This window comes from Rhinatrema bivittatum, chromosome 2 (genome assembly GCF_901001135.1).
Source record: "Rhinatrema bivittatum chromosome 2, aRhiBiv1.1, whole genome shotgun sequence".
NCBI lineage: Eukaryota > Metazoa > Chordata > Amphibia > Gymnophiona > Rhinatrematidae > Rhinatrema > Rhinatrema bivittatum.
Genome location: NC_042616.1, coordinates 126,713,042 through 126,727,301, shown reverse-complemented (window position 1 = coordinate 126,727,301; position 14,260 = coordinate 126,713,042). Strand labels below are relative to the sequence as shown.

The 14,260-nt window shown below is 40.0% G+C and overlaps 1 protein-coding gene across 8 annotated transcripts in view; it reads right to left on the bottom strand.

Moving 5' to 3' along the window:
- The window catches only part of ARHGAP12 (Rho GTPase activating protein 12), a 287,089-nt gene that overhangs the window by 95,512 nt on the left and 177,317 nt on the right, over positions 1 to 14,260 (bottom strand). For all 8 annotated transcript variants that reach the window (XM_029588589.1, XM_029588588.1, XM_029588591.1 and 5 more), the window contains one exon: positions 4,120 to 4,201. In XM_029588589.1, coding sequence (XP_029444449.1) covers positions 4,120 to 4,201 — 82 coding nt within the window. The remainder of the gene's footprint in view (positions 1 to 4,119; positions 4,202 to 14,260) is intronic.

The window sequence follows — 14,260 nt, the reverse complement described above, 5'->3', positions numbered from 1 at the left end:
GACGTCGATGCTATCGATGGCGTTGGGGTGCGAGCATGGAAGAGGAGCCCCATCTTCTCCATCCTGGCTTTGCGACCTTTGGGTGTCATTAAGGCACATTTGGTGCAAGTCAGGACATCATGCTCACTACCTAAACACAAAACACAAACCCTATGGGGGTCTGTGATTGACATAGTCCGGGTGCAATCCGGACATCGACGGAACCCCGTCGCCATGGCCTTGGGCCAAAATTTAGCCGCGGGATCGGTAATTGCCAACAGGCCTCGAGGGCCAAAATCGACGGAAGTCGATGAAAATCGGCAAAAAACTTACCGGATTCCGCGAAGTTGAAAAACATTTGTCGAAGGGAGACCCCTGAGGGGCAAATTTTCTTCGGAAAGAAAAAACCGAATTCCTGTCAGGAACATGGTAAGAAGAGCTCCTTTCGCTGCGTGGCAACTGCTGCGCGGAAAAAAGAAGACTGAAGGGAGACCCCTGCTGGCTGCAGGGTCAGTGCCGTGCTGGGCATGCCCAGTAGGGGCCAGTCAAAGTTCTGTTAAACTTTGACAGAAGTCTTCCGTGGTGGGCTCCATCCTCGATGTCACCCATTTGTGAGGACAACCATCCTGCTTGTCCTGTGAGAAATGATAATTACATAAATCTGCTGATTTTCTATGTTTAATTGAATATTTAGAATTGAAATACCTACCTACCTACATTCCATAAATTTATATAGATGTGCAATACCATCACTTTTGTTGTTTTTTTTAAAGGTACGGTTTATTTAATTAGTGAGCTAAGTAGTTTCCTTATGCTGTTTTGAGTTTCCATCTCAATCGAACTGGCCTCACATTGAGGATGCAGCGTCATAAGCTTTTCATTTGCAGCTATTGATAGATTTTAAATTGTTTTTTTGGCCTTCTGCTCTCTTATTTTGGCCAGCCATCAGCATGATTATACTTGGCAAGGAGCCATAAGCCATAAACTAATACATTTGCCAGCAGGTGTCCTGCCTGGGTGATGGCTGGGATTTCATCCCTCCCAGGGGCTGTAATTGCTGCCACCACCAAAACTCCAATTCTGCTGGACTCAGAAAGAGGAGCTGGGTGCAGAAACCAAACCCGGTCAACCACACCACACTATTGCCATTGGGCCATTATTTCAATGTGTTACATCTGTGTTATAAAAAGGTACATTTTTTTCTGAAAAGGTAAAGATTAAAATTTGTCAGCAACAAGTTAGTCCAAAAGGCTCAGTGACAGTGATGCACACTACCATGCAGAAGAAAGCTGGGCTTGATTCCTAAGCCTGGTGTCTGCAGAGTGCATTTACAATCCCCAGCGGGGTGAGAAATCTAAGTCATCACAGCAGCAGCACCTTGGGACCAGACCCGAAGAGCATGCATATTGGCCCCTAGCCAAAGACTGTCTCTGGAATGACTGGACTACATAGGGAGTTGGCGGTGGGGGGGAGATGGGCTATAAAGTGGTGAAAATCTAAGATTCAAGATGGCTACAACTTGAGCGAATGCTCAGTTCAAAGCTCCGCAGGGTAGGGTTTTTTTTTTTTTTTTTAAAACATTGTGTTGCATTCTGCCTAGCTTGGTGTGTTGCTAGGGACTGCTCAAGCCCCATACCTCCTTCATGAGAAAAGGAAGGTGAAGGGCCGTATCTGAAGCTCTGAGATTATGGCAGCCTGGTTGATAGATAAGGGTGTTTGCTGCAGAAGCAACTATGTCACTTCAACACAGGACCAGGGCACTTCACTGGGTCCTGAATGCTGCAAACTGACATGTTTTCTGTGGAGGCCAACTCTTCTATTCAAAAATATGAAGACTCAGAAGGCTCCAAGACAAGTTTATCTATTGGGGTTGCTGGAACTGAACCTCAGTTTCTGGTTTCCTTCCTCATACAGTGGAAGTCGGTTTCAACTTATCAGTAGAGCCTGCACAAGTTCTCCCCAGGAAGATTCAGAGAACCAAGAAGTTTAGACTATTACCAAACTGCTGTTGCATCTAAAGTGCAGAATATTGTCTCATTAAAAACCCTCGATTCTAAGGAGGTAGATTAAGAGTTGACGGTTAACTTTGGGAATTAGCCGGACAGATCTTCAGGGTTCAGAATTTTTCCTCCCGCTTAATGGATACATTTTGTGCATGTAACTCACATATACAAACTTTACCCATATAAAAAGAGGCACTCCTGGAACATGATTAAACTGTATGCACTCTGCGCTGACCAGCTAAAATTATGAACATAAGCCTGGCTGGAAAAATAGCTGTCTTAAAGATAGCAGGATAAACCTATCCAGAAATATTCAGTGGCAGACTTACCTGCTGAATATTCAATGTTATATATATAATTCTAGGTGAACTTCACTACTCACAGACTTATTGACCTCAAAATTTCTAGGTATGAGAAGTAATTGGTAATTTTTTCAACAGCTAACAATCATAAGTTATAGAAAAAGCACTTCTACAGAGAAGAATAGAAAACCTAGGGCATTCTATAATGAAACATTTAAGATGCATACATTTTCCCATTTTCAAAGATTGTCTCTCCATTGGTACTGTCTTAGCATTATTTGCATGAAACTTTGAAAGTTCCACTTGAAATTCCTTTGCTGTTGAATATTTTTTGCCATTGGTTAATTACAAATCTATTGGAGGGCATCAAGACTTCAAGCTAAACTTCTTTCAGCTTCTAAGACCAATACCAAATTGTGAGAATAGCAGCACTATTAGTTGTTTATAGATTAAAACTGAATTTTAAAATCAGTCATGGGAAAATACAAGGTTATTTTTCTAAAGCAGAAAGTCTGGATTTTTTTCTGATGCTACTCAGGCAACTCAGAATAGTAGGCATAAAGTTTAAGTTTGTGACAGGATATAATACAAATGAATTGTAAAGTAACCCTCTAAATGTGAGTTTAAAGTCAATCTGGCCTTCTAAGAAAAGTAGAATCATCATCTAGTTACTCCTGATGGAATTCAGCACCGCTATACAAAGAGTTTGCACAGAATTCCTCCCACCAGCTGGATTTCAGCAACCTATATTGGACAATGGGAGACAAAGCGGCACACAAGGAGACACTAGTGTTCTCAGATATACAATACCTTTCAACCCTCCACCCACAAAGCCCATCCTAGCCAGTCTGTCAGTCCTCCAAACTCCTTGCTCCAATACTTATAGCCACACTGGTATCACCCCAAAATAGCTGCTGCTTTCTGGCACTGCACAGCTCGGTGAGCTTCAGCCTCTTTCCCATATCACCGAGATGACCAATGGGAGATCAGCAGAACCTCAGGCCACACACACGTCTTTGCTGCCAGGAGTCAGACTAGCAGTTTCAACTACAGATCTCACTATGATGTCCTATGCAGTTCAAACTGCTAGCTTGACTCTCAAGCAGCAGACGAGCAGGATGTGTCCTGAGGGACCACTGCTCACACATCCTCCCCCCTGCTGGGTGACTCAGCAGCCGAAGGAGGGAGAGAGGCAGGACCACCAGATAGGAGGTGAGAGAGGGGACTTGAGGTTGTGTGTGCATCCAGCATGAATGGAGGAGAGGAAGTAAGAAGGGATGGGAGAAGCCAAGAATCAAAGAGAGGAGGGTTGGAAGAGGGAACAGGACTAATGCTGGAGGGACAACCCTTGCCCCCCCCCCCCCCCCCGCAGTGTCGTACAATTCTATAGGGACCAGACAATTCCACAGCAAAACCCAGATTTTGTTTTATCCCAGGAAACAAGAGGCCCTGAACATTTCAAATATAGCATATAAAGGTCTGATTGATGTTGTCTAGTCTTATTTCCATTTATTATGGAGTTATGTTGTACCACGCAGGGTGCAAACATTTGGAGTTGCAGGTTATTAATATTTATAAATAAAAATAAATAAGCAAAGCTTCTACAAAAACAAAAAAAGAAAAAAAAAATCACAAGAAAAGAAGAGAAAACATATCTACAAATCTCATGAACTAAATGAACAATCAGGCAGTTTAAGGAATTCAAAAAGTATTGCTGCTTTATATAACCAAAATAGATTGGTTTTACATTTTTTGAAAAGCCATTAAACTGTTAAAATAATTTTGTGTAACACCACTCAATTGTATATGCAAAGTCAAAGAGTCAAAATGCTTACCCAACTTCCTCCACTTCCTTGGATTTTAGGAAAGAGTAAAGATGAGCCTTGTAGCACTGCCCATGCAGAGGTCCAGTTCTTTCTGTAATTATAACATTGCAGCAAACTTGTTGAAAGCTGATAACACAAATAGCTCACCATTGCATACATTCCAAGACTGGAAAAAACCTTTAAAGGAAAATTCACATTATACTTGGGCCAAACATGGACACTATGGGGAGGGGAGGAGAATTTCTTATTACCACATTTTAAATGCTCTAATAAACAGTGAATTGAACAGAGTGAATCCAGCCATAAGATACTATGAAAACACCTAGGAAAAATGCATTTAAAAAAAAAATAAGAGCTGGGTGAAATTCTGTCTCTTTGAGGTGTATTAACAATGTTGAAATGCCTGGGGTAGGACGAAGAGCAAGTTTACTTACCTGTAAACAGGTTTCTCCATAGACAGCAGGATGAATCAGCCATAATGTGTCACCCAATGACACCAACAGACCCAGTTCTCAGAGATCAGTAAAAGTCTTACTAAGAACATGGGGGGAGTTCCTGCACGCGGTCCCTACCCAGAAAACCTCTCAGTCTCTTCCAGACTTAAGCTTTAGAAAACCAGTCAACTCTCCAAGAAGACGGGCGGGTATTAAGTATGGCTGATTCATCCTGCTTTCTACAGAGAACCCTAGAATGCAAACTTGCTTTTTCCCTGTCAAGAAGGTGGCATGAATCAGCCATAACATGTGGGGCATTTCAAGCAGAGGGTTGCACTGTGGAGCAAATACTCAAAGACAACCTAATCCCACACCAGGTGAAGAGTGAACTACTGCTTGTCCAAAGTCTTCAGGACATCTTAATCCAGAAAATAAGTGGGACGTAAAGGTGCAAATTATTTATTTTAAGCATATTTCAATATATAATTTTAAGGGGATTAAAATTAACACATTAATCATTAAGAAATAAGGACAAACAAAAAACATGTCAGATGAAAATTAATATAATCAAATAAAAAAACCTCATCAAAACTCAAACTAAAATCAGAAACTATAAACAGAAGAAAATCTAGGAAAACATTTATTGAAAGCAGAATTGACAACCAACTAAAAGCTTTGCATAAGTCCTCAATGGAAGCAGCCCTTAGATGAGGTACTGAAGTCACAATGGCTCTCACTTGTTGAGCCTCGACACAGTCTGTAATCTGTAAGCCAGCCAGTGCACAGCAGTGCACAATACAGTCCACTAGTCAAATGGTCAAAATTTGTTTGGTAACTGCAATTGGCTACTGAATTTTAGTAGGCGCAGCTGGCTTGTGTTTCTCCACAGTCTAGCTAACCTCTGTACTGGTTATACTGCTTTGTATTTGCTCTGAGCAGTAGGTAACCCTTAGAAATCAAGACTGGATATTGTTTCTCACTCAGAAAAATTACTTTTGCTAGAAATAGTAACAAGTAAAATTATTATTCTTAAGGTACAGAAATTACTAGAAAGATAGATAACTGAGCTATTAGTCAGAAAAACGATTATGGACATTTTATCTGTAAACTACTACAATCTATGGAATAGGTGGTATATAAATATTTTAAATAAAATATTATGCTATAACACCACCCAAAAGTGCAAAGCTCCAAATAACTGTATACGAAGTAATGAGCTATTGTTTAATATTGAGCAATTGAAACTATATATTGGTCTATTTCCTGATTTCTTCAGTTTTGCATGATTTGTGCTGTCTCCTTACATGTAAGCAAGTTAAAGAAATCTTACCAGAATCATTAGGTGTATTTACTACTAAACTTAACCTGAGGAAGTCTGGTAGTGCTCCACTGAGGGCTTTGATTGTGGCAGTTTCTACCAGTTTTTAGTGCATTGGTAAGTGGGGAAGCCAAATGGAATCAGGCGAGCCTTTTAATATTTTATTTTTTTTTTGCCACCTGATATCAATTTCTCCCCTGTACCCTGCCTCCCACCCCCCTCCATTAATCTTTCTAGTTCATGGGGTTTTTTTCCCCTCTAGTAATATGATTTTCTTCTCTGCTTTCCTCATGACTGTCTTTTCTGTTTCGTTTCCTGAGCTCACCCGATTCTTCCGGTATGTTTTTCTCCTCCGTCTATATTGCCTAGATTCAAGACTTTGGCCTTAAGCCAGTGCAAAAGGGGGTGGGGATGGGGAATGGTCTCTTCCATCTCCCAGTCCTTCCTCTGACAATTTTGTTTCTTTATCTGTCAGCAAACGGAGGACTCCTATTGGCATATAGGAAACTGAAAATTCTCTTTCCATCTTGATAAACAGGGGACAGCTGTCGGGGCATAGGAGGGTAGCTGCCTGTGTGCAAACGAGAATAGTGAATCTGTGAGTGAACAGATTTTGTTAGCTTCCTTCAGACATTTTTCTCTATTGGCATATAGAGAATTTTGTCAAGGTGCAGAAGCCAATACATCTGGAACAAATTTGAATTGGCAGAGTATAAGGCTAAGGTAACCGCTTATAGAACCACTGGTGCATAGTTCAGGTACTATTACCTTGGGTGTCTAACCCTGCATTATGTATTTTGCTGCAGGAACTGCTTTTCATTGTTGTTCCTTTACGTTGGCAAAAAAAAACAAACCCTTCAAATCTATTCTATATTTTCCCACTGTCGTTCCAGGTTCTAAATTCTTATCGCCTCAAATGCCTTATGTTCCCTCTGTTTATCTGCAATATATTTCTTTATTTCCTTAAAGTGAAAGAAATGTATTCTATGAAAATATTAAATATTTACACTTTGGAGATATTGTTCTCTTTTTTTTTTTTTTTTAATTCTTTATTTATATTTTGCAGAACATCTATTTCCATGCAATTAATACATATATTCAAAACAACATTTGAATATCCTTAGGAGCAGGATAACTTTAATCTAATTACCAATACATATTCAAACGTAACATTTAATCACCTAAACTCCTGTTACAAAACAAATGGGGAGCTTAAGTTGAGCAAATAAGTTTAGCATAATCTTAACAAAAATACAGAACACGGAGTATATTCCTATTGCTTATCCAATTTACCTGGTGTTCAGAAAAATCAAAAATTAAGTGCTACTACTCTCCTTCTGCTTCTTGCACTCATCCAGATATCTTTCTAAATGTTCTGGATCGTAATAAACAAATCTTTTCCCTTCTCTGTGCATAACACACTTACACGGGAATCTGATAATTATATTTATACCAAATGTCCTTGCCAAATTGGCTAACATTATAAACTTTTTCCGTCTCTGCTGTGTTTCCTTAGAAACATCAGGGTAAACCCATATTTTTTGTCCCAGGTAGAGAGTGGCTCTATTTAACATAAACTTTTTTAATACTTTGTCTCTATCTGTTGATAGAGCAAATTTCACTAAGAGAGTGCCCCTTCTCTCTACCTGGGAACTAAGAGAGGTCTCAATTAAATCAATTACATTAAGAGATGTTTCTTGTACTACTGGGGGGAAACTTATACCCTGATCTTTATTTATAAAATAAACATTTACAACCACCGGTAATTTATCCAAGGGTATTTGTAGAATTTCGAAAAAATAATTTTTTAATTGTTCTTGCAAAGATATCATTTTACATTTTGGGAAGTTTACCATCCTCAAATTCAAATATCTAATAGAGTTTTCCAAATTTTCCACTTTTTTTTTTTAGAACTAAACCTTCACCTTGGATAATAGTAGACTGAACTTTCTTAATAGTGGTTATCTCATCCTCAACTTTTTCCAAGGTTGCCCCATAATTTGTAACGAAAGGGTTTATATTCAGCAGGACTTCTTGCATGTCTTTAATATTTACATTAAGTTTCATTATATTGTTTTGAAGTACAGACATTGCTTGCCATAACATTTCTAATGTCACAGATTTTTTATCAGACATTGGTGTAAATGATAAAACTTGAGGATTTTCTTGTTTCTGGTTTGAGGCAAACTCCATAGGGGGAGAGGCACTCACACCAGGTATCCCAATACTTCGGTCAGGGCCAAATGTTTCCCCCCTGACCGAAGTCTCTCCCTGGACAAGGGAGAGACTTCCTTAAAGTCACAGCTCTCCTCAATCGGGCTCGACTGAAGAAACGGTATACGTTCCATTGACGAGCCTGTTGCTGTGACAGTGGAAGGAATCACAGGTGGTGTTGGAGTAATTGGGGCCCCGGGACTAAGAGTCACATCTCCCATCAGAAGAGAAGTTTGCTCACCTACCCCTTCTGTAGCGGGAACCTCCGGGGTCGCAGTCTCCGATGCCGGGTAGAAAGTAGTCAGCGTTGTTTGTTTGGGGCTCGATCTGGCAGGGGTTGAGGCTTCCTGCCTAATTTTACCCTTGCGCTTTGTGTGCGGCATGAGGAAAATCTGTCACTCCAAAATCTTTACAAAAGCAAAGCTGTAACTTCCCCCGGCTTCTGTATATTCTTTATAATTCTTGCGGAGGTTTAAACAAAGTCCAAGTTAGCGATCTGGGCAGCCTCTCAGCCTTCGCCGGCCTAAGCCGGCCCAAGTCGGTGTGCCCCTTACGGAGCGCGCGGCTTAGGCAGCGCGCCGCGACGGCGGGGCGCCGCCTGCCTTTTGATTTTATAGGGCAAAGACCACCCTTCCGCCACTCACATCACTCGGCTCCAACCACTTGCACCGTCCTACGGTCAGCCAGGTCTCTCGGGCTGATTAGGGGTTCAAACACAGATGTTCCGGGGGAACCACGCCAAGTGCAGGTAAACTTGGGCCTCTCACCTCCTCCTTAGGCTCCCAAAGTTCGGCGTCTGCCTTTTGATTTTATAGGGCAAGGACCACCCTTCCGCCACTCACGTCACTCGGCTCCACCCACTTGCACCGTCCTACGGTCAGCCAGGTCTCTCGGGCTGATTAGGGGTTCAAACACAGATGTTCCGGGGGAACCACGCCAAGTGCAGGTAAACTTGGGCCTCTCACCTCCTCCTTAGGCTCCCAAAGTTCGGCGTCTGCCTTTTGATTTTATAGGGCAAGGACCACCCTTCCGCCACTCACGTCACTCGGCTCCACCCACTTGCACCGTCCTACGGTCAGCCAGGTCTCTCGGTCTGATTAGGGGTTCAAACACAGATGTTCCGGGGGAACCACGCCAAGTGCAGGTAAACTTGGGCCTCTCACCTCCTCCTTAGGCTCCCTGATATTGTTCTCTTTTTGATGGTCCTAGCATGTGACAATTGTTGGTGAATTTTATTAGTGGTCAGAAAGCTTATTAAATTGATTAAGAAGAGATTCAGATGGTGGGATACTAGTGTTAGTAAATTTGCATGTTTGCTCTAATCCAAAGTTTTTGTTACTGTGAAATAAAGAAAAGAATGGGAAGTATCGCTTATTCTGAAGTTAATCAATCAAAAGAATGGACAGCTTTTACTGGCTTTAGGCTATGCTATTGTATCTGTGTCTACTTCTGATTTCTCTGAAGTGATAAAAGATTTTCTTGCCAAGAAGTTTAAGTATTTTGAAATTTTTGATACATGAAGCCATCTCAGGGGCACATTGACATCTGTGCACAAAGTTAATTTTAAGGTCTAAATTATTTTCTTTAAATTCTAAACAAAAATTAAAGAATATGCCCATATATTTCAAAATGTACTGTTTCAAATAATTATCAAACACGTTTATTACAACTCAATACATAAAAATCAATTACAATAAGATACCACCGAAAAACAATAAAACCCGTGACAATACTCACATTCATCACATCCACACACAATAATCAAAATATGAAACACTAAAGATACAGATCTTAAATCTTGTACCTAATTCTTCAATTAGCTTAATATTTGTATGTTTCATCACATTTATATTTATAAATAGAAATACACCTTTGAATAATCCTGCCAGTATATTACACTAGGGTTCATGGTAATTTCCCTAGTCAAACGTGTATTTCATTAGTTCTCATCACAAATAGCATGAGATTGCAGTACCAAGTTTATAGGTTAAAAAAAAAAAAGACAAATAGGTTAAACATGGGTCTCAAATTCTCATCACAAATTATATCTACTCATAGTCCCATCCCAAGTTCAATAATAAAAGATGTAGTTCATTAGTTTACGTCCCACATTATATCTACAACCAGTCCAGTTGAACCTGGGTCTCAGTTTTCATCACAAACTATCTGCTCAAGAAACTGTCCCAAGTTTGTTAAACATGTGGTATGTTAGTTTTCATTTCAAATTCTATCTACTTGCAGTCCTGACAAAGGCTTTTGTTTCACTAGTCATTGGGCTTCATCAGGGGCTTATGAATTACACAATGGAATATCTAGCATCATATGGGATTTAAGCAGATGAACAAGAGACATTAAAAATTTCGGACTTCAAAGATAATCAATTCAAAAGTGCCATTACGTAGCTTGGCATTAAGTGGGGGTGTCTACTGATTCTTTATGAAACATCTTAGTCTGCATAATGTCATAAACAGTTCAATCTTTAAACAGTATATTGCCTTTATCAAGAAACAACCAAAGTATAACACGATAGGAAAAAAAACTTCTGTTCTTCTAATATCAAACCATACACATTTAATCTATAATGCCTGTAAACCGTTACAGCAATGGGAGCTCTATCTTGCAGCGTAAAATGGGTTGCCATTAGTCAATGAAAAGAGTACCAGTACACTAGTGATGTTAGGCCATCTTGAGACCTCCTATTCTTTCCTTCTCCCCTCCTCTCAAAACTCCTAGGCCAAGATTTTGTGTAAATTTGGCTATACTATACAGTGGATGGCAGTCTGTCTTCACCTTCATGACTCTAATCCTGATTCAGGGTTCCCCTGTGCTGCTAGACACTCCGTGTATTGCAGACTTGCATAGAAATGGTTCCTCTAGCTACATCTGTACTGTCCTGTTTCCCTGAGTCTGATCTCTTGGTAGTACCTGACAGTTTCTGGGCTTAATCCAGCAATGATGTGAGCCACCGCCCCAATCTAAATCTCTGTAGTCCCCAACTGTAAATTGCCAAAATTTGAAGCAATACCTTTTGGATCTACAAGCTCTGAAGGTATTAGACCTGTTCTTACCAGCAACCTTTTATCTTAGCTACCTCTCTTATGGAGGTTTCTCAATCTTCTCGGCAGTCATGCCTTGTCTCTTTTCAAAATACTTTGTTCTTCCACCGATGCCGTCGTGTTTGCCCACCTCCCTACTGGTCTCTGCTCACATGGCAGAACTCTGTTCTCATTCATACCTTCCTTTTTTGCAATAAGCCAAACTGTCAAGATTTATAGTAATTCTAGTTATGCCTTTGGAGTTGTACACAATTTTGATGCCCTCTGGCACTTTTTTTTTAAACCTCTGAGTACATTTATTAATTTATCTTTTCCCCTCATAGGTGGTGGTAGTAAAATGTGCAGCGCACATCTCTGCACAAAAGTATGTAGCATGTGGAAACGCCTTGGCAGACAACAGCAAAAGCAGTTTTGTCCACCACTGCTCCTATTAATGAATGTCATTGTCTATTGCAGATTCCTAGTCAATTTTCCTTAACAGATCTATTTGCTTTGCAGAAAGATGCTACAAGTATTCATCCCATCTGGAAGAAAGAAAGGGGAAAAAAAAATATTCCACCCAGTACCCTGAATGCCTCAGTCTTGACCCAAATACATCCCCCTTCTACTCACCAGTCTCTCTTATATTTGGCTCGATTAGCTCACCAGGATTCACACCCTAGTGAAAAAAGGAGGTTATGCATGAAATTCTCTCACTAGTGTTATACAACATATTAAAGTTGTAGTACCTGCATAGTTTATAATGTAGGAATTTAGAATGCACCATTACACTTGAATGCCCCTTGGGGTCATTACGTAAGACTGCAAATGTATTTTATAATCATGTCAAAAATAGTATTACAGTTCAATGGGTTTTAGCTATTGTATATACAATGACAGTAGAATCCCCTGGGGCTTTAACTGCATTTCCATTATGTTCAGAGACCCCAAGCCCAAGAACTTATATAGTGACTAAATGGGATCTTGAAGATTAAACTTGTCAAACTCACATATGAAACTTCCCTGAAATGGCTGGATTCTCTCCCACTTGCCTTGATGAGTATTAGGAAATATGCTAAATCACAAGCAGGAACTTGCTATCTATGTGATCATTATGGATTGGTCTTTGCCTACAATTAACATGCCAAAATCATCTGTGGACACTGGACTTCACCCAGATGAACTGATTTTGCATTTTAATTCAGTTACACTATCAGGTTAAGAAGAACTACCAATGGGTGTCTGTAGCATTAACTAGTTCACCAAATAAGAATGTCAGACATTCAAGCCAGATGAATTTGTACTACAAGGAGTTCCAGTAAAAGGACTGTTTACAGCCTCGGTGGAAGGGACCCTACCATGTACTTCTGGGTAAGTCATTCATCTTTAAAACTACAAGGACCTGTCTATTGGGTCCACAGTAGCCATTATAAAAAGACTTTTGAACCTGTGATAGCAAATACTGTACACAGATGAATTTCATTGGGATGAACCTCTCTGGGTCCGGCTGTAGACAGGCCTTGAAGTCCCTTGTCTGCTGAATGAATAAAGGCAACCTCTCCAACAATTTACTTGAACTCTACTGAAAGGGATCCATCAGGGCCCCATAGGAACAAATGCTTGTACCATGATAAAGAATGCTTTTCCTGTACAAGAGGTGGCTGATGATTACTCTTCTCATTCTGACTTGTGTCACTGCGGTAATGCCTATTCTTTAATGAAATGGATATATCCATCTCAACTACAATGCAGAGTAGCCTTAATCTTACCAATTGCTGGATATGCATTCATCTTCCAATCACAATTTCATCTTTTACAGCTAATGCCTCTCTCGCTGTTCCAGCACATCTTACTGATGGAAAGGATTCTGACCTCATATACAAAGGCCGTGTTCTGATCTTCCAAACCATACAGACTATTTAATTGACTCACATTCTTGACTCAGTTGAATGGTGTTCCCAGGTGAGACATCACAACCTCAACGTCCACAATGTCTTTACACTGTTACAGCTTACCCTAATGGTATCTTTGCCCTTCCCCCTGGCTGGAAGAAAGATGCAACATGTTCTATCAATACCAACCCTGGAACTTAGACAGACATACATTCTGGGAATGTTAATTACAAATCTATTTTTCCTAATGTTTATCATCAGTCCTTTTGTTTCAAGGATCATCTGCTGCTTCTGGACTTCCTGGCTTTTCTGACTACTACTCTGCCTGATCATGTGTGCCAAACCCTTGCCAATCTTGCTTTTGAATCCATTTCATCTTAGCTCAGTCATATGATTTATATGGATAGCCTAAAGTCACAGAAACCCTCTTCAGGAAAGAAATGGCAAGTGTACCCTCCTATTCATGCTACTGGATAAATAACTAAGAATTGTGGGTATCTTATCTGTCTGGGAAGAGAGCTATCAAAAGAATGTTATCTTCTGACAGTTTGAGTCATCCTTGGATACACCATTCCCAACTTCTATCCATCACTATGGCAATGCTTTCCTAATTACTTCTGCTTCTACTTATTCAGATATCCATCCCCATCATTGAGTGAAAAAAAAAAACCCCTAAATCATTAAATCCATTCAGTTGGCACAAATTTGTGTTACTTAATTCCCAACCTCACAATCTGTGAGCTGGAGGTATTTGTGAAAAATCTCTCCATCATACAGCAGATAGCCAAAGAAACTAGCAAAGGATTAATATAACTTCAACAGGAAACTACCTCACTTGTTGGGGTAATCATGAATAAAAGGATGGCTATGGACATACTACTGGCAGAGAAAGGAAGAGCTTATCAAATGATAAACATTTCCTGTTGTGCTTACACTGATAATGAAGACCAAAAAAAACACTATTGCCACTCTTAAAGACTTGGTCAACTAAGCTCATGACTATCATTAAGGGTACCAACTGGTATTGAGATTTTCTAGGCATGGGCTCATTATTTGGGGGCTTGGTTAAAAATATTGCCTATATCTTTTTTTTTTTTAATTTGGTGAATTTGATGTGTATTTGTCTAATTGCTCAATGTCTTATTTATATATGCTATAATAGTGTTACCAGTGCAACTGTTATGATGGTTACTTCCTCTTCAAGTCCTGAAGAACAAGAATTGAAAGTTCTCTTTTCAGTAACTATTTGTTTAATGA